Source organism: Ascaphus truei (genome assembly GCF_040206685.1).
Source record: "Ascaphus truei isolate aAscTru1 chromosome 8 unlocalized genomic scaffold, aAscTru1.hap1 SUPER_8_unloc_1, whole genome shotgun sequence".
In the NCBI taxonomy this organism is placed as follows: Eukaryota; Metazoa; Chordata; class Amphibia; order Anura; family Ascaphidae; genus Ascaphus; species Ascaphus truei.
The window spans coordinates 905,757-926,294 of record NW_027453835.1 but is presented as its reverse complement, the minus strand read 5'-3'; the positions used below and the strand labels follow the sequence as shown (position 1 = coordinate 926,294).

The following is a 20,538-nucleotide window of genomic DNA, read 5'->3' as shown; positions in this document are numbered from 1 at the left end:
GGTACGGGGAGACCGGGGATACCGGGGAGGCGGGGATACGGGGGAGGCGGGGAGGCAGGGGAGGCGGGGGATACCGGGGAGACGGGAGACTTGGGAGGCAGGATAGGCGGGGAGACTTGGGAGGCGGGAAGGCGGGGAGACGGGAAGGCGGGGAGACCGGGGAGGCGGGGAGACCGGGGTGGCGGGGGAACCGGGGAGGCAGGGAGAGCGGGGAGGCAGGGGAGAGCGGGGAGACGGGATACCGGGGAGGGGCGTGCGGGGGAACCGGGGGGGGGTGAGACCAGGGGGCGGGGATACCGGGGAGGCGGGGATACCGGGGAAGCGGGGATACCGGGGAGGCGGGGATACCGAGGAGGCGGGGATACCGGGGAAACCGGGGAGGCGGGGAGACCGGGAGGCGGGGATACCGGGGAGGCGGGGATACCAGGAGGCGGGGAGCCAGGGAGACCGGGAGGCGGGGATACCGGGGAGGCGGGGATACCGGGGAGGCGGGGAGACCGGGATACCGGGGAGGCGGGGATACCGTGGAGACCAGGGGGGCGGGAGGCGGGGATACCGGGGAAGCGGGGATACCGGGAGGCGGGGATACCGAGGAGGCGGGGATACCGGGGAAACCGGGGGAGGCGGGGAGACCGGGAGGCGGGGATACCGGGGAGGCGGGATACCAGGGAGGCGGGGAGCCAGGGAGACCGGGAGGCGGGGATACCGGGGAGGCGGGGATACCGGGGAGGCGGGGATACCGGGGAGGCGGGTATACCGGGGATACCGAGGAGGCGGGGATACCGGGGATACCGGGGAGGCGGGTATACCGGGGAGGCGGGGATACCGAGGAGGCGGGGATACCGGGGAGGCGGGGATACCGGGGGTGGCGGGGATACCGGGGGTGGCGGGGATACCGGGTGTCGTGGATCGGAGAATAGTTTCCATTAAAATGAATATACTCCCTCGGTTATTATATCACTTTCAGACCCTCCCCGGTCCAGACACCTGGATCCAAACTTAAAAAAATGTACAAACTAGAATATTCCACTTTATCTGGCAGGGCAGAAGGCCCAGGATCGCCAGGTCATTTAACCGATCCTCGAGACTAAGATGGGGCATGGAAGTCCCAGATCTCTCAAATATTACCAAGCTGCCCAATTACAGCAAAGCGGTGGTTTGGAACGCTGACCCAACCCAATACTGCTGGTTGGCCACAGAATCCCAGTACGCTAGGACGTCCTCTCTGTTAATGTCCTTATGGGCCCCAGATAGGGGTTTGAGCTGGGCCCGGTGAGATGCACCTGGGAGACCTGGACCATGTCCAAAGGCAAAGTTAACCTCAAGACTCCCACCTCACAACTTATCCCACTTTTTAACAACCCCAACTTTCCCCCAGGATGTGGCACCAACAATTCGATCAATTTAAAGCAAGGAATATTAGAGTAATTGCCGATCTATTCCACAGTGGGAAATTTCTTCGTTTTCAAGAGCTTCAACTAGACACGAAGCACCAGACTTAGATATGTTTAAATATCTGCAGATCCGGCATTTCCTCCAAAAGATTTCCACAAAGTTGGAATTTCCCCCCCTTTCAAGCTTTGAAGTATGTGTAAAAGAGGCGTGTACCGAAAAGGCCTGATCCCAAGAATATATGCTGGTACGGGGGCCGCGGCAGACTCCCCAGACCCCCAACTACATGCGCAAATGGGCGGCTGATTAAAACGTAGAAATCAATAGAGATGATTGGGAAGATATTTGGGAGTTTGCTGCAAAGACTCTATACTGTATATATATAAATATAACCACTATAAAAGAAAACGTTTATAAGATTATTTTCTACTGATCACCCAAGCTGGCTGAAGCAAATCTACCCTCGGGCGACTGATCTGTGTTGGCGGGGCTGCGGGGCAAAAGGCGATATGGTACACATCTGGGTGGACATGCACCATACAGAAGTTTTGGTTCACATTCCAAACAATCATTAAAGATTCAACAGATCTGTCCATCCCGAAGGACCCTTTGACTTATCTACTGGCAAAACCAGTCGAAGATGTAGACCGACCCCTGAGGCGATTAATATAACTTATACTGACTGCGGCTAGATGTGCCACGGCGGCCTCCTGGAAGACGATTGTCCCGCCGCCCTCTAGACAAAAACGGTTGAAAAAAGAATAAACAAAGTGATGTTAATGGACAATGTACAGCTTTTTTGAAACAACCGACCAAGGAATTGTATAGAACACGGGAGCCATGGTTGGGGCAGTGAAATGAACGGAACAGCCCTGATAATGTGTATATCAGGGGTGACTCCATTTTGTCTGCTGTATAACCATTTTTATGCTAACACTGCCATTCTGCTTAATAGTATAAAATTAACTAACCTTTTTCAACTACCCTTTTTATGAATCTAATGTTGGCTGAACTTCTGAATTAAAAGCGGAAATATTGACCAAATAAGGTACAAACAGGGAAATTATGTACGGTGTCAGCAATTTAATCTTGAATCATGTGATGTACGGGAGTTTCCAAATAAATGATTTAGTATCTTGTTATGTCTAACATAAGCACAAAATAAGGGAAATGGAAATTGGCATATTATCACCTTTGTTTTCGCTTGGCTATATAACCTGACTGAAATCGCCTAATAAACAGGAGAGATTTTTGACGCACACTGGTGTCAGACTCAATTATTTCTCCTCCGAGCTGCTCATACTTTTCCAGGGCTGTAACAGTGGGAAAGGCCTCCGGAGGTGTGATCCGAGTACGGAGAAGGTCCCTACGTATCCAGTAGAGGATAATTATTTACAAGCCCGGAAAACTAAGGATTACATCATTCATTTGATGTGAAACGTTTAGGTTCATTACCAGGAGTATGAACCGATTCAAAGCCAAATAAAGGGAGATCCCTAATTGAACCCTTCAAAAAAGAATTAAAAAAACAAAGCCCCCCCCCCAAATAAGAATGAAGAAATACTTATGAGAAGCTTTTGGGCGTTACAAAGTAGGTTGGCGATGCGGATGAGGAGGGAGTGGGGGTCACCACCTCCCATCTCCCACCACCCCCCAATCTCTTCCTTCTCCCCTTCTTTCTGTCCTTCCTACTGGACTCCAGTCTAACAGTGCTTGTTGCTCCCCCTCTCCAGCCAACTGATTGGAATAAGAATGCCCCCTATACAAAGTGAAAGACAAAGCTACAATCCAATGGGACACGATTATTGGTTAACCCGTGTTTCACCACTTCTGTATATTTCTGGAAAGAATAACATATGTTTTATTGTCAATGTCCCCGGATGTTGTGTAGTTTCTGTCTAAAAATCTAGTCAGGATAAAGAAAAGAAACCCACAATTGCACTCTATGGGGGCAAAGAAAAGGTGGGACAATGTGTAACCCCAAACTGGGAGCGTACGGTGCCAAGCGACGCAAAACAAAAAAGATTTATTAAGGTACAATTGAGGAAACAGCCATAAAGTGTAGGGTATATATACAAGTGTATTTAAAATTAGGTGGGGGTGACGCGGTGTTCAAGAGGGTCGCCACCACCGACATCAGTAGAGTGACGTCATCTAAAACCGACGGTCCGGTTCGCGTAAGAGATTACGCTTTGTCAGGGTAGGGGTGATAGTGCATACTATTCCGCTCCCTCCTTAAATACCCTCCCTCCTAATGAGAGTGAGCTGATAGGGGAATCCCTATTGGTTTACCTATTCTGAGCTCTATATTGACAGAAACTCTAATCCTGAGTCCATTCATTCTCCAATATTCTGCAATAAATGATGATTAATTGGCACCCCATTTGATTGTATCTCAATGTTATATTTATTAAGCAAAAAGTGCTAAAGTGCCACATGCATAATGTGTAGGTAGAATAATGCACACATGCATAATGTGTAGGTAGAATAATGCGCACATGCATAATGTGTAGGTAGAATAATGCACACATGCATAATGTGTAGGTAGAATAATGCACACATGCATAATGTGTAGGTAGAATAATGCACACATGCATACTGTGTAGGTAGAATAATGCACACATGCATAATGTGTAGATAGAATAATGCACACATGCATACAGTATGTGTAGGTAGAATAATGCACACATGCATAATGTGTAGGTAGAATAATGCACACATGCATAATGTGTAGGTAGAATAATGCACACATGCATAATGTGTAGGTAGAATAATGCCACATGCATAATGTGTAGGTAGAATAATGCCACATGCATAATGTGTAGGTAGAATAATGCGCACATGCATAATGTGTAGGTAGAATAATGCACACATGCATAATGTGTAGGTAGAATAATGCACACATGCATAATGTGTAGTAGAATAATGCACACATGCATAATGTGTAGGTAGAATAATGCACACATGCATAATGTGTAGGTAGAATAATGCACACATGCATACAGTAATGTGTAGGTAGAATAATGCACACATGCATAATGTGTAGGTAGAATAATGCACACATGCATAATGTGTAGGTAGAATAATGCACACATGCATAATGTGTAGGTAGAATAATGCCACATGCATAATGTGTAGGTAGAATAATGCACACATGCATAATGTGTAGGTAGAATAATGCACACATGCATAATGTGTAGGTAGAATAATGCAACATGCATAATGTGTAGGTAGAATAATGCACACATGCATAATGTGTAGGTAGAATAATGCAACATGCATAATGTGTAGGTAGAATAATGCACACATGCATAATGTGTAGGTAGAATAATGCAACATGCATAATGTGTAGGTAGAATAATGCAACATGCATAATGTTCAGGTAGAATAATGCACACATGCATAATGTGTAGGTAGAATAATGCACACATGCATAATGTGTAGGTAGAATAATGCACACATGCATAATGTGTAGGTAGAATAATGCAACATGCATAATGTGTAGGTAGAATAATGCAACATGCATAATGTGTAGGTAGAATAATGCAACATGCATACTGGTATCCTAGATATAGGGGACAGCTATAGTTGAGGCGTCAGGTAAAATTCCAGCACTAAGTACTAGCCTAGGTGCATGACATAATATATAAGGTGTCTACTTGGAGATATGGCTCAATAAGGGATGAGCCACGGTTGATGTGCAACTATTTGGGGTGCAGTATGATGGGGTGGGGGATGGGTTGTAACATGACATGTGGATGCGGTAGGAAAATCCAGAGGGATGGTAGAATGGTGTAGGAATGGAAGTAGGAATGCACATGTGTGCATTATTCTACCTACACATTATGCATGTGTGCATTATTCTACCTACACATTATGCATGTGTGCATTATTCTACCTACACATTATGCATGTGTGCATTATTCTACCTACACATTATGCATGTTGCATTATTCTACCTACACATTATGCATGTGTGCATTATTCTACCTACACATTATGCATGTGTGCATTATTCTACCCTACACATTATGCATGTGTGCATTATTCTACCTACACATTATGCATGTGTGCATTATTCTACCTACACATTATGCATGTTGCATTATTCTACCTACACATTATGCATGTGTGCATTATTCTACCTACACATTATGCATGTGTGCATTATTCTACCTACACATTATGCATGTGTGCATTATTCTACCTACACATTATGCATGTGTGCATTATTCTACCTACACATTATGCATGTGTGCATTATTCTACCTACACATTATGCATGTGTGCATTATTCTACCTACACATTATGCATGTGTGCATTATTCTACCTACACATTATGCATGTTGCATTATTCTACCTACACATTATGCATGTGTGCATTATTCTACCTACACATTATGCATGTGTGCATTATTCTACCTACACATTATGCATGTGTGCATTATTCTACCTACACATTATGCATGTGTGCATTATTCTACCTACACATTATGCATGTTGCATTATTCTACCTACACATTATGCATGTGTGCATTATTCTACCTACACATTATGCATGTGTGCATTATTCTACCTACACATTATGCATGTGTGCATTATTCTATCTACACATTATGCATGTGTGCATTATTCTACCTACACATTATGCATGTGTGCATTATTCTACCTACACATTATGCATGTTGCATTATTCTACCTACACATTATGCATGTGTGCATTATTCTACCTACACATTATGCATGTGTGCATTATTCTACCTACACATTATGCATGTGTGCATTATTCTACCTACACATTATGCATGTGGCACTTCAGCACTTTTTGCTTAATAAATATAACATCGAGATACAATCACATGGGGTGCCAATCAGCGCCGGTGGTGGTGACCCGTGTGTTAGGAGCTCCGGTGTATCGAGCATTTGGACACGCATGCGGCTGATCGGGTTGTATTAAGCCTGGCTCACATGCATTCTCATTACCCTTTAGCTTGTCACGTTTGGCTAGCTGTATATACCGGTGCTACATTGATATAGCTTATTGTATGGTACCCTGCCGCTATGATCTATGGGTTACGCAGCGAGACTGTATATAGGGATCAGGCCATTTTCAGTGACCCAAGCCCCACGCACATACTGCCAGAGTCACGTCACGCTGTGCCTGTGTTACACTGTTTGCTCAGTCACACTATCTATGGTTATATACTTTGTTGCTACTATAAGTGCATGCTGTGAGCTGACAGTAACAGTATGTTTGGGCGATGTTGCTATATGTATGTTCTTTGTTACTGTGTTGGTCTTCTAACTAGCGTGTATGACCATTTATATACCTACCGTGTCACTTAAAGCAACCAGCACCCCTTCAGCCTACTAATCGGAGCTCCGTCATAGGAACCCTGTGTATGTGTTATTTGGACATATTCCATACATTATACTATACAGATTCGGGGAATATTCCTCCTACGAATTTGGGGTACCTATGGTGGGCCTTAGAGGAGCCCCACATACCCTCTTGAACACCGGGTCACCCCCACCTAATTTTAAATACACTTGTATATATACCCTACACTTTATGGCTGTATCCTCAATTGTACCTTAATAAATCTTTTTTGTTTTGCGCCGTTTGGCCCTGTATGCTCCCAGTTTGGCACCGTACGCTCCCAGTTTGGGACCTTAGGCTCCCAGTTTGGCCTCGTACGCTCCCAGTTTGGCCCCGTACGCTCCCAGTTTGGCCCCGTACGCTCCCAGTTTGGCACCGTACGCTCCCAGTTTGGCCCCGTACGCTCCCAGTTTGGCCCCGTACGCTCCCAGTTTGGCCCCGTACGCTCCCAGTTTGGCCCCGTACGCTCCCAGTTTGGCACCGTACACTCCCAGTTTGGCCCCGTACGCTCCCAGTTTGGCACCGTACACTCCCAGTTTGGCCCCGTACGCTCCCAGTTTGGCCCCGTACGCTCCCAGTTTGGCCCCGTACGCTCCCAGTTTGGCCCCGTACGCTCCCAGTTTGGCCCCGTACGCTCCCAGTTTGGCCCCGTACGCTCCCAGTTTGGCCCCGTACGCTCCCAGTTTGGCCCCGTACGCTCCCAGTTTGGCCCCGTACACTCCCAGTTTGGCCCCGTACACTCCCAGTTTGGCCCCGTACACTCCCAGTTTGGCACCGTACGCTCCCAGTTTGGCCCCGTACGCTCCCAGTTTGGCATCGTACGCTCCCAGTTTGGCACCGTACGCTCCCAGTTTGGGACCTTAGGCTCCCAGTTTGGCATCGTACGCTCCCAGTTTGGCATCGTACGCTCCCAGTTTGGCCCCGTACGCTCCCAGTTTGGCCCCGTACGCTCCCAGTTTGGCCCCGTACGCTCCCAGTTTGGCACCGTACGCTCCCAGTTTGGGACCTTAGGCTCCCAGTTTGGCCCCGTACGCTCCCAGTTTGGCCCCGTACACTCCCAGTTTGGCCCCGTACGCTCCCAGTTTGGCCCCGTACGCTCCCAGTTTGGCACCGTACGCTCCCAGTTTGGGACCTTAGGCTCCCAGTTTGGCCCCGTACGCTCCCAGTTTGGCACCGTACACTCCCAGTTTGGCATCGTACGCTCCCAGTTTGGGACCTTAGGCTCCCAGTTTGGCCCCGTACGCTCCCAGTTTGGCCCCGTACGCTCCCAGTTTGGGACCTTAGGCTCCCAGTTTGGCCCCGTACGCTCCCAGTTTGGCATCGTACGCTCCCAGTTTGGCCCCGTACGCTCCCAGTTTTGCCCCGTACACTCCCAGTTTGGGACCTTAGGCTCCCAGTTTGGCCCCGTACGCTCCCAGTTTGGCCCCGTACGCTCCCAGTTTGGCACCGTACGCTCCCAGTTTGGCCTCGTACGCTCCCAGTTTGGCACCGTACGCTCCCAGTTTGGCCTCGTACGCTCCCAGTTTGGCCCCGTACGCTCCCAGTTTGGCACCGTACGCTCCCAGTTTGGGGTTACACATTGTCCCACCTTTTCTTTGCCCCCAGAGAGTGCAAATGTGGGTTTCTTTTCTAGCCTGGATCACTGTCCCGACTAGATTTCTGTGTTCCTGTGTGGCTTGTTCCCTGTGCCCCATGGGACTTTACAGGTGCGATTGTTGGCGAGCGATAAGCACCTCTTTGTGTTTTGTATTAGTTTCTGTCTAATCAATAAAATATTTGAAACAAAAAAAGGCCCCTGTACCCACCTGGGATACGCAGGTCACGTGGGGTCAGACTGAGCAAGACTCGTTAGTTTGTCCACTAATGATCCTCGTTAGTGGTGTTTAATCACATGTAACATACAAAGCCCCGCCCCCTGAGCATGTGATCAGGTCACTGAGAGAAGCCCCTCCCCACAGGCCCAGAGGTTAAAGGTCACACTGTAAGCCCCCCAAACACTGAGCTGGAATCAGCACCATGAGGGTAAACCCGTTACATAGATGCAGGGAGCGAGGGTTCCAGATCGGGAGCAGGGTAAGGTTCCAGATCGGGAGCAGGGTAAGGTTCCAGATCGGGAGCAGGGCAAGGTTCCAGAGCAGCCGTTCCTATTGGTCTGACCTTGCATTCTGTTAGTGTCCTAGAGGTTTCCGTAGTGTTTTAGAATTCACTGTTTTCAGGACCCCCAGGTTAGGGGGTGAGAAGTTTTGTAGGTCAAAGGTCACTTGTCGAAATATGGGAGGTAGAAGAACTGGAAGCCGCGCCTCCCGCGCACCGCGCAGTATATAAATATCACGTGATATACTGCAGGGAGAGAGTGTAAGGGGGGAAGAGTGTGAGCAGGAGAGGGAGTAAGAGAAGGGGGAGAGAGTAAGGGTGAGAGGGAAGGGGGGGGGTGGAGAGAAAGTGTGGGAGAGAGTAAGAGCGGGGGGAGAGAGTAAGAGCGGGGGGAGAGAGTAAGAGCGGGGGGAGAGAGTAAGAGCGGGGGGGGGAGAGTAAGAGGGGGACAGAGTGTAAGGAGGAGAGTGTAAGAGGGGGAGTAGAGAGTGTAATGGAGAAGCGAGTTTAAGGGGAGGGAGATGGGAGAGAGAGGGTTAGGGGCAAAGGGGGAGAGAGGGGGAAAGGGGAGAGATGGAAAGGGGGAGGGGTGAGAGGGAGAGGGTGAGAGGGTGAGGGGGAGAGAGAGGGAGGGGGTGAGGAGAAGGGGGTGAGGGGGAGGGAGGGGGTGAGGGGGAGGGAGGGGTGAGGGGGAGGGAGGGGTGAGGGGGAGAGAGAGGGAGGGGTGAGGGGGAGAGAGAGGGAGAGGGGGAGAGAGGGGGAGAGAGAGGGAGAGGGGGAGAGGCGGAAGGGTGAGGGGGAGAGAGAGGGGGAGAGGCGGAGAGGGAGGGGGAGAGGTGGAGAGAGAGGGGGTGAGAGGGAGAGGGAGAGGCGGAGAGAGAGGGAGGGAGAGAGAGGGAGGGTGAGAGGCGGAGAGAGAGGGGGAGAGAGATGGGGAGAGAGATGGGGAGAGAGGGTGAAGGGGACGAGATGAGGGGGGGAGAAGGGATGAGGGGGGGAGGGGAGAGAGAGGGGGAGTGAGAGGGGGAGAGAGAGGGAGGGGGGAGGGAGGGGGGGGAGAGGGGGAAAGAGAGGGGGGAGAGGGGGAAAGAGAGGGGGGGAGTGGGAGAGAGAGGGGGAGAGAGAGGGGGAGGGGGAGAAAGGGGCAGGGGATGACGGGGAGAGGGAGGGGAGAGGGGGGAGAGGGAGGGGAGAGGGGGGGAGAGGGAGGGAAGAGGGGGGGAGAGAGATGGGGAGGGGGAGAGAGAGGGGTAAAGGGGGAGGGAGGGGTGAGGGGGAGGAAGGGGTGAGGGGGAGAGAGAGGGAGGGGTGAGGGGGAGAGAGAGAGGGAGAGGCGGAGAGGGGGTGAGAGGGAGGGGGAGAGGCGGAGAGAGAGGGGGTGAGAGGGAGGGGGAGAGGCGGAGAGAGAGGGAGGGTGAGAGGCGGAGAGAGATGGGGAGACAGGGTGAAGGGGACGAGATGAGGGGGGGGAGAAGGGATGAGGGGGGGAGGGGGAGAGAGAGGGGGAGTGAGAGGGGGAGAGAGAGGGAGAGGGGGAGTGAGAGGGGGAGAGAGAGGGAGGGGGAGAGAGAAGGCGGGAGAGAGAGGGGGGGAGAGGGGGAGAGAGAGGGGGGAGGGGGAGAGAGAGGGGGAATGGGAGAGAGAGGGGGAGGGGGAGAGAGGGGGGGGGAGAGGGGGAGAGAGAGGGGGGAGGGGGAGAGAGAGGGGGAAGGGGAGAGAGAGGGGGAGGGGGAGAAAGGGGCAGGGGATGACGGGGAGAGGGGGAGAGGGAGGGGAGAGAGATGGGGAGGGGGAGAGAGAGGGGGTAAAGGGGGAGGGAGAGAGGGGTAAAGGGGGAGAGTGGGAGGGAGGATGAAGAGAGTGGGAAGGTGAGGGGGAGAGTGGGAGGGAGGGGAGAGTGGGGGAGAGTGGGAGGGAGGGGAGAGTGGGGGAGAGTGGGAGGGAGGGGAGAGTGGGTGAGGGAGGGAGGGAGGGTAAGGGAGGGAGGGTAAGAGGCGGAGGGAGGGTAAGAGGGGGAGGACGGGGGTAAGAGGGGGAGGGAGGGGGGGTAAGAGGGGGAGGGTGGGGGGTAAGAGGGGGAGGGAGGGGGGTAAGAGGGGGAGAGAGGTAAGAGGGGGGAGTGGGAGGGAGGGTAAGAGGGGGAGGGGGGGAGAGTGAGAGGGGGAGGCGGGGAGAGTGGGAGGGTGAGGAGGAGAGTGGGAGGGAGGGGGAGAGTGGGAGGGAGGGGGAGAGTGGGAGGGAGGGTGAGAGTGGGAGAGTGAGGGGGAGAGTGGGAGGGAGGGGGAGAGTGGGGGGAGGGTAAGAAAGAGACAGACAGAGAGAGAGTAAGAGGGGGGAGACAGAGACAAGGAGAGTGCGAGAGATGGAGTCTCACCTCCCGGGATCAGCAGCAGGAATCCAGGCACAAAGAATATCGCACTCGAGACATCTGCGGAGAGAGACATGTCTGACTGTGCTAGGTCACACGCAGAGCCAGCGGCAGAGCCGGGCCCAGACTGAGGTAAAGTGACTGTCCGAGGTCACACGCAGAGCCAGCGGCAGAGCCGGACTGAGGTAAAGTGACTGTCCGAGGTCACACGCAGAGCCAGCGGCAGAGCCGGGCCCAGACTGAGGTAAAGTCACTGTGCGAGGTCACACGCAGAGCCAGCGGCAGAGCCAGCCTGAGGTAAAGTGACTGTCCGAGGTCATATGCAGAGCCGGGCAAAGACTGAGGTAAGGTGACTGTCCGAGGTCACACGCAGAGCCAGCGGCAGAGCAAGCCTGAGGTAAAGTGACTGCCCGAGGTCACACGCAGAGCCAGCGGCAGAGCCAGCCTGAGGTAAAGTCACTGTGCGAGGTCACACGCAGAGCCAGCGGCAGAGCTGGGCCCAGACTGAGGTAAAGTCACTGTGCGAGGTCACACGCAGAGCCAGCGGCAGAGCCGGGCCCAGACTGAGGTAAAGTGACTGTCCGAGGTCACACGCAGAGCCAGCGGCAGAGCCGGGCCCAGACTGAGGTAAAGTAACTGCCGAGGTCACACGCAGAGCCAGCGGCAGAGCCAGACTGAGGTAAAGTGACTGTCCGAGGTCACACACAGAGCCAGCGGCAGAGCCGGGCTCAGACTGAGGTAAAGTGACTGACCGAGGTCACACGCAGAGCCAGCGGCAGAGCCGGGCACAGACTGAGGTAAAGTGACTGTCCGAGGTCACACGCAGAGCCAGCGGCAGAGCCGGCCTGAGGTAAAGTGACTGTCCGAGGTCACACGCAGAGCCAGCGGCAGAACCACACTGAGGTAAAGTGACTGTCCGAGGTCACACGCAGAGCCAGCGGCAGAGCCGGTCTGAGGTAAAGTGACTGTCCGAGGTCACAGGCAGAGCCAGCGGCAGAGCCGGGCAAAGACTGAGGTAAAGTGACTGCCCGAGTTCACACGCAGAGCCAGCGGCAGAGCCGGGCAAAGACTGAGGTAAAGTGACTGCCCGAGGTCACACGCAGAGCCAGCGGCAGAGCCGGGCTCAGACTGAGGTAAAGTGACTGTCCGAGGTCACACGCAGAGCCAGCGGCAGAGCCGGTCTGAGGTAAAGTGACTGTCCGAGGTCACAGGCAGAGCCAGCGGCAGAGCCGGGCAAAGACTGAGGTAAAGTGACTGCCCGAGTTCACACGCAGAGCCAGCGGCAGAGCCGGGCAAAGACTGAGGTAAAGTGACTGCCCGAGGTCACACGCAGAGCCAGCGGCAGAGCCGGGCTCAGACTGAGGTAAAGTGACTGCCCGAGGTCACACGCAGAGCCAGCGGCAGAGCCGGGCTCATACTGAGGTAAAGTGACTGCCCGAGGTCACACGCAGAGCCAGCGGCAGAGCCGGGCTCAGACTGAGGTAAAGTAACTGCCCGAGGTCACACACAGAGCCAGTGGCAGAGCCAGACTGAGGTAAAGTGACTGCCCGAGGTCACACGCAGAGCCAGCGGCAGAGCCGGGCTCAGACTGTGGTAAAGTGACTGTCCGAGTTCACACGCAGAGCCAGCGGCAGAGCCGGGCTCAGACTGAGGTAAAGTGACTGTCCAAGGTCACACGCAGAGCCAGCGGCAGAGCCGGGCTCAGACTGAGGTAAAGTGACTGTCCGAGGTCACACGCAGAGCCAGTGGCAGAGCCGGGCTCAGACTGAGGTAAAGTGACTGTCCGAGTTCACACGCAGAGCCAGCGGCAGAGCCGGGCTCAGACTGAGGTAAAGTGACTGTCCGAGGTCACACGCAGAGCCAGCGGCAGAGCCGGGCTCAGACTGAGGTAAAGTGACTGTCCAAGGTCACACGCAGAGCCAGCGGCAGAGCCGGGCTCAGACTGAGGTAAAGTGACTGTCCCAGCTCACACGCAGAGCCAGCGGCAGAGCCAGACTGAGGTAAAGTGACTGTCCGAGGTCACACACAGAGCCAGCGGCAGAGCCGGGCTCAGACTGAGGTAAAGTGACTGTCCGAGGTCACACGCAGAGCCAGCGGCAGAGCCGGGCTCAGACTGAGGTAAAGTGACTGTCCGAGGTCACACGCAGAGCCAGCGGCAGAGCCACACTGAGGTAAAGTGACTGTCCGAGGTCACACGCAGTCAGCGGCAGAGCCGGCCTGAGGTAAAGTGACTGCCCGAGGTCACACGCAGAGCCAGTGGCAGAGCCGGGCAAAGACTGAGGTAAAGTGACTGCCCGAGGTCACACGCAGAGCCAGCGGCAGAGCCAGACTGAGGTAAAGTGACTGCCCGAGGTCACACGCAGAGCCAGCGGCAGAGCCAGACTGAGGTAAAGTGACTGCCCGAGGTCACACGCAGAGCCAGCGGCAGAGCTGGGCTCATACTGAGGTAAAGTGACTGCCCGAGGTCACACGCAGAGCAAGCGGCAGAGCCGGGCTCAGACTGAGGTAAAGTGACTGCCCGAGGTCACACGCAGAGCCAGCGGCAGAGCCAGACTGAGGTAAAGTGACTGTCCGAGGTCACACGCAGAGCCAGCGGCAGAGCCGGGCTCAGACTGTGGTAAAGTGACTGTCCGAGGTCACACGCAGAGCCAGCGGCAGAGCCGGGCTCATACTGAGGTATAGTGACTGCCCGAGGTCACACGCAGAGCCAGCGGCAGAGCCGGCCTGAGGTAAAGTGACTGTCCGAGGTCACACGCAGAGCCAGCGGCAGAGCCGGCACTCACCTGTTGATGAGGTCACCTGTAACCCCACCCCAACAAATACAAACACTGCAAAGAGACAGAGAGAGACAGTCAGGGAGAGCGAGAGCGAGAGAGAGAGAGACAGCCAGGGAGAGAGACAGAGAGACAGCCAGGGAGAGAGAGAGAGAGACAGCCAGGGAGAGAGAGAGAGTGTGACACACAGCCTGGCAGAAAGAGAGACAAAGTCGGAGTCAGAGAGAGAGACAGCCAGGGAGAGAGAGTGTGAGACAGCCAGGGAGAGAGAGAGACAGCCAGGGAGAGAGAGAGAGAGACAGCCAGGGAGAGAGAGAGAGAGAGACAGCCAGGGAGAGAGAGAGAGAGACAGCCAGGGAGAGAGAGAGACAGCCAGGGAGAGAGAGAGACGGCCAGGGAGGGAGAAAGAGAGAGAGACAGCCAGGGAGAGAGAGAGGCAGCCAGGGAGAGAGAGAGAGAGAGACAGCCAGGGAGAGAGAGAGAGAGACAACCAGGGAGAGAGAGAGAGAGACAGCCAGGGAGAGAGAGAGAGTGTGACACACAGCCTGGCAGAAAGAGAGACAAAGTCGGAGTCAGAGAGAGAGACAGCCAGGGAGAGAGAGAGAGAGACAGCCAGGGAGAGAGAGAGACAGCCAGGGAGAGAGAGAGAGAGACAGCCAGGGAGAGAGAGAGAGACAGCCAGGGAGAGAGAGAGAGACAGCCAGGGAGAGAGAGAGAGAGAGACAGCCAGGGAGAGAGAGAGACAGCCAGGGAGGGAGAAAGAGAGAGAGACAGCCAGGGAGAGAGAGAGGCAGCCAGGGAGAGAGAGAGAGAGACAGCCAGGGAGAGAGAGAGAGAGAGACAACCAGGGAGAGAGAGAGAGAGACAGCCAGGGAGAGAGAGAGAGTGTGACACACAGCCTGGCAGAAAGAGAGACAAAGTCGGAGTCAGAGAGAGAGACAGCCAGGGAGAGAGAGAGAGAGACAGCCAGGGAGAGAGAGAGACAGCCAGGGAGAGAGAGAGAGAGACAGCCAGGGAGAGAGAGAGAGACAGCCAGGGAGAGAGAGAGAGAGAGACAGCCAGGGAGAGAGAGAGAGAGAGACAGCCAGGGAGAGAGAGAGACAGCCAGGGAGAGAGAGAGAGAGAGAGAGAGAGAGAGACAGCCAGGGAGAGAGAGAGACAGCCAGGGAGAGAGAGAGACAGCCAGGGAGAGAGAGAGAGAGACGGCCAGGGAGGGAGAAAGAGAGAGAGACAGCCAGGGAGAGAGAGAGGCAGCCAGGGAGAGAGAGAGAGAGAGAGACAGCCAGGGAGAGAGAGAGAGAGACAACCAGGGAGAGAGAGAGAGAGAGAGAGAGACAACCAGGGAGAGAGAGAGAGACAACCAGGGAGAGAGAGAGAGACAACCAGGGAGAGAGAGAGAGACAACCAGGGAGAGAGAGAGAGACAGCCAGGGAGAGAGAGAGAGACAGCGAGAAACAGCGAGAGAGAGAGAGAGACAGCGAGAGAGAGAGAGAGAGAGAGATAGGCATCCAGGCCTATTGCTGAAAATACTAGAGAGCGGAATAGGGGGGAGAACATACGACACGATCAAAAGTATGTACTCCGAAAATAAATGCTGCGTGAAAGTTAATAACAAAAGGACAGACTTCTTCCATCAAGGCCGTGGGGTCAGACAGGGCTGCAGCCTGAGTCCCACAGAAGGTGTGTGTCACTGTGTGTGTGTCACTGTGTGTGTGTGTGTCGCTGCAGCCTGAGTCCCACAGAAGGTGTGTGTCACTGTGTGTGTGTCACTGTGTGTGTGTCACTGTGTGTGTGTGTCACTGTGTGTGTGTCACTGTGTGTGTGTGTCACTGTGTGTGTGTGTGTCACTGTGTGTGTGTGTCGCTGCAGCCTGAGTCCCACAGAAGGTGTGTGTCACTGTGTGTGTGTCACTGTGTGTGTGTGTCACTGTGTGTGTGTGTCACTGTGTGTGTGTGTGTGTGTGTGTGTCACTGTGTGTGTGTGTCGCTGCAGCCTGAGTCCCACAGAAGGTGTGTGTCACTGTGTGTGTGTCACTGTGTGTGTGTGTCACTGTGTGTGTGTGTCACTGTGTGTGTGTGTGTGTGTCACTGTGTGTGTGTCACTGTGTGTGTGTGTCGCTGCAGCCTGAGTCCCACACTTTTTAACATTCACATCAATGAGCTCGCAGCAGCCCGAGAATCCTCCTCAGCACCTGGGCTCAACTTGGCTGGAACTGAGATTAAGTCTCTACTATACGCAGACGACCTGCTCCTGCTGTCTCCAACAGAACAAGGCCTCCAACAGGACAGGGCCTCCAACAGCACAGGGCCTCCAACAGGACAGGGCCTCCAACAGGACAGGGCCTCCAACAGGACAGGGCCGCCAACAGGACAGGGCCTCCAACAGGACAGGGCCGCCAACAGGACAGGGCCTCCAACAGAAACTGGCAATACTAGAAAAATTCAGCCAGACCTGGGCACTCTCTTTGAACCTAGAAAAAACCAGAATAATGGTATTCCAGAAAAAAATCTATAACACATCCAACCATATCGCAATTCACACTGGACGACAAAGCACTGGAACAGACAACGAGCTACACATACCTTGGTCTGACAATCAGCTCATCGGGGAAATTCAACCTGGCCATAAATACACTGAAGGAGAAGGCCCGCAGAGCATTCTACGCAATAAGGAAACAGCTGTACCACCTCAAACCACCAATAAGAATCTGGGAGAAAATATTCAACAGCATCATCACACCCATCCTTCTGTATGGCAGCGAGGTGTGGGGTCCTGTAACATACCCAGACCCCACACACCCATCCTTCTGTATGGCAGCGAGGTGTGGGGTCCTGTAACATACCCAGACCCCACACACCCATCCTTCTGTATGGCAGCGAGGTGTGGGGTCCTGTAACATACCCAGACCCCACACACCCATCCTTCTGTATGGCAGCGAGGTGTGGGGTCCTGTAACATACCCAGACCCCACACACCCATCCTTCTGTATGGCAGCGAGGTGTGGGGTCCTGTAACATACCCAGACCCCACACACCCATCCTTCTGTATGGCAGCGAGGTGTGGGGTCCTGTAACATACCCAGACCCCACACACCCATCCTTCTGTATGGCAGCGAGGTGTGGGGTCCTGTAACAAACCCAGACCCCACACACCCATCCTTCTGTATGGCAGCGAGGTGTGGGGTCCTGTGACATACCCAGACCCCACACACCCATCCTTCTGTATGGCAGCGAGGTGTGGGGCCCTGTAACGTACCCAGACCCCACACACCCATCCTTCTGTATGGCAGCGAGGTGTGGGGTCCTGTAACATACCCAGACTCCACACACCCATCCTTCTGTATGGCAGCGAGGTGTGGGGCCCTGTAACATACCCAGACCCCACACACCCATCCTTCTGTATGGCAGCGAGGTGTGGGGTCCTGTAACATACCCAGACCCCACACACCCATCCTTCTGTATGGCAGCGAGGTGTGGGGTCCTGTAACATACCCAGACCCCACACACCCATCCTTCTGTATGGCAGCGAGGTGTGGGGTCCTGTAACATACCCAGACCCCTCACACCCATCCTTCTGTATGGCAGCGAGGTGTGGGGCCCTGTAACATACCCAGACTCCACAAAATGGGATACCAGCCCAACAGAAATACTGCATCTGGAATTCTGCAAACACCTTCTCCAAGTACACAGGAGTACATCAAACAATGCATGCCGGGCTGAGCTGGGCCGCTTTCCTCTACTGCTCACGGTACAGAAGAGAGCACTGACATTCTGGGCTCACCTAAACACCAGCCACCCACAGTCTTACTGCTACAGAGCAATGCAAAGCCAGGACCTCCTCACTAAACCCTGTGCCATCAAACAACTTGTCCTCTCACTCCCAGAACAAAACCCCACACAGATTAACAACCTGCCGAAAAAAGAAATCAACTCAATCGCCAACGAAATGAAGAAGCAGTATGTGACAAGATGGGAAAATGATATCCAACGCTCAAAGAAGCTGGAGACCTACCACAGCCTACAGAGAGAATACCCTCTGGCACCCTACCTACTGAAGGTAAAAGGCCCAAAACAGAGACAGACCCTGAGCCAGTACAGAATAAGTGCCCACAGCCTAGAAATAGAAACAGGCAGGCACAGACAGAACTGGAAGCCCCGGGAGATGAGACTGTACCAGCGATGTGAGCTAGGAGAGGTAGAAGATGAAACTCACTTCCTGTTGCGTTGCACACAATACTCTGAAGTGAGGAGTGCCCACCTAGAGAAACTCACTGCTGTTATCCAGAACTTTAATAATACAGAAGAGAACCAAAAAATAGCGATCCTCCTGGGAGAAGATGAAACCCGCGCAGAACTGGCTGCACACTATATCAGCACCTGCCACAAGCTGAGAGACGTCCACTAACCCCCACACCCCTGTGTGAAACTGTTACCCATATACCCTGCAATCATTATACCCTATCCCTAGTATTCGTGTCATTATTGTCCCCACCCCCTATTATTCACGCTTTGGCAATACTGAAATGTTCTTTCGTCATGCCAATAAAGCTGATTTGATTTGATTTGATTTGAGAGAGAGAGAGAGAGAGAGAGACAGCGAGAGAGAGACAGCGAGAGAGAGAGAGACAGCGAGAGAGAGAGACAGCGAGAGAGAGAGACAGCGAGAGAGAGAGAGAGACAGCGAGAGAGAGACAGTGAGAGAGAGAGAGAGAGAGACAGTGAGAGAGAGAGAGAGAGACAGCGAGAGAGACAGCGAGAGAGAGAGAGAGACAGCGAGAGAGAGAGAGAGAGACAGCGAGAGAGAGAGACAGACAGTGAGAGAGAAAGAGAGAGAGAGAGACAGCGAGAGAGAGAGAGACAGCGAGAGACAGCGAGAGACAGCGAGAGAGAGAGAGACAGCGAGAGAGAGAGAGACAGCGAGAGAGAGAGACAGCGAGAGAGAGAGACAGCGAGAGAGAGAGAAAGACAGCGAGAGAGACAGCGAGAGAGACAGCGAGAGACAGCGAGAGAGAGAGAGACACAGCGAGAGAGAGAGAGTCCGTCATGAACAGAAAGACAGAGAGAGGGGGAGAGGGAGAGACTGTCAGGCACACAGATAGAAAGAGACAGACACACTCACCTAAACCTAAAAGTAGCAGAAGAAAAGAATAGATGACAACTTTCTTGTTCTTCTGTATGAGAGGATGTCTCGTCCAGCTGGAGAGAGAGAGACAGTCAGAGACAGAGAGGGGGGGACAGAGAGACAGAGAGGATGTCTCGTCCAGCTGGAGAGAGAGAGACAGTCAGAGACAGAGAGGGGGGGGCAGAGAGACAGAGAGGGGGGGGCAGAGACAGAGAGGGGGGCAGAGAGACAGAGAGGGGGGGGCAGCGAGACAGAGAGGGGGGGCAGAGAGACAGAGAGGGGGGGGGCAGAGAGACAGAGAGGGGGGGGCAGAGAGAAAGAGAGGGGGGGCAGAGAGAAAGAGAGGGGGGCAGAGACAGAGAGGATGTCTCGTCCAGCTGGAGAGAGACAGTCAGAGACAGAGAGGGGGGGGCAGAGAGACAGAGAGGGGGGGGCAGAGAGACAGAGAGGGGGGGCAGAGAGAAAGAGAGGGGGGGCAGAGAGACAGAGAGGGGGGGCAGAGAGAAAGAGAGGGGGGCAGAGAGAAAGAGGGGGGCAGAGACAGAGAGGATGTCTCGTCCAGCTGGAGAGAGACAGTCAGCGACAGAGAGGGGGGGGGGGAGAGACAGAGAGGGGGGCAGAGAGACAGAGAGGGGGGGTAGAGAGAAAGAGAGGGGGGCAGAGAGAAAGAGAGGGGGGGGGCAGAGAGACAGAGAGGGCGGGCAGAGAGAAAGAGAGGGGGGGCAGAGAGAAAGAGGGGGCAGAGAGAGAGGATGTCTCGTCCAGCTGGAGAGAGAGAGACAGTCATAGACAGAGAGGGGGGGGGCAGAGAGACAGCGAGGGGGGGCAGAGAGACAGCGAGGGGGGGCAGAGAGACAGAGGGGGGGGCAGAGACAGAGGGGGGGGTCAGAGAGACAGAGAGGGGGCAGAGAGAAAGAGAGGGGGGGCAGAGAGAAAGAGGGGGGCAGAGAGAAAGAGAGGGGGGCAGAGAGACAGAGAGGGGGCAGAGAGACAGAGAGGGGGGCAGAGCGAAAGAGAGGGGGGGCAGAGAGAAAGAGGGGGGGCAGAGAGAAAGAGGGGGGCAGAGAGACAGAGAGGAGGGGGCAGAGAGACAGAGAGGGAGGGCAGAGACAGAGAGGAGGGGCAGAGACAGAGAGGGGGGGCAGAGAGAAAGAGAGGGGGGCAGAGAGAAAGAGAGGGGGGGCAGAGAGACAGAGGGGGGGCAGAGAGACAGAGGGGGGGCAGAGAGACAGAGGGGGGGCAGAGAGACAGAGGGGGGGCAGAGAGACAGAGGGGGGCAGAGAGAAAGAGAGGGAGGGCAGAGAGACAGAGAGGATGTCCCGTCCAGCTGGAGAGAGAGACAGGGGGGCAGAGAGACAGAGGGGGGGGGGACAGAGAGACAGAGAGGATGTCTCGTCCAGCTGGAGAG

At 54.2% G+C, this 20,538-nt stretch overlaps 1 protein-coding gene across 3 annotated transcripts in view; it reads right to left on the bottom strand.

Annotated features, from left to right (window-relative positions):
- Positions 1-8,140: 8,140 nt before the first annotated feature.
- TMEM134 (transmembrane protein 134) overlaps positions 8,141-20,538 on the bottom strand; it is a 52,663-nt gene continuing 40,265 nt past the window's right edge. Inside the window, exons 5-8 of one of the 3 annotated variants that reach the window (XM_075580639.1) lie at positions 19,128-19,204; positions 14,019-14,063; positions 11,242-11,295; positions 8,141-9,113 (exon numbers count right to left, since the gene is read on the bottom strand). In XM_075580639.1, coding sequence (XP_075436754.1) covers positions 9,031-9,113; positions 11,242-11,295; positions 14,019-14,063; positions 19,128-19,204 — 259 coding nt within the window. In that variant the 3' untranslated portion in view covers positions 8,141-9,030. The remainder of the gene's footprint in view (positions 9,114-11,241; positions 11,296-14,018; positions 14,064-19,127; positions 19,205-20,538) is intronic. The other 2 variants (XM_075580640.1, XM_075580638.1) reach the window with 2 other exon arrangements.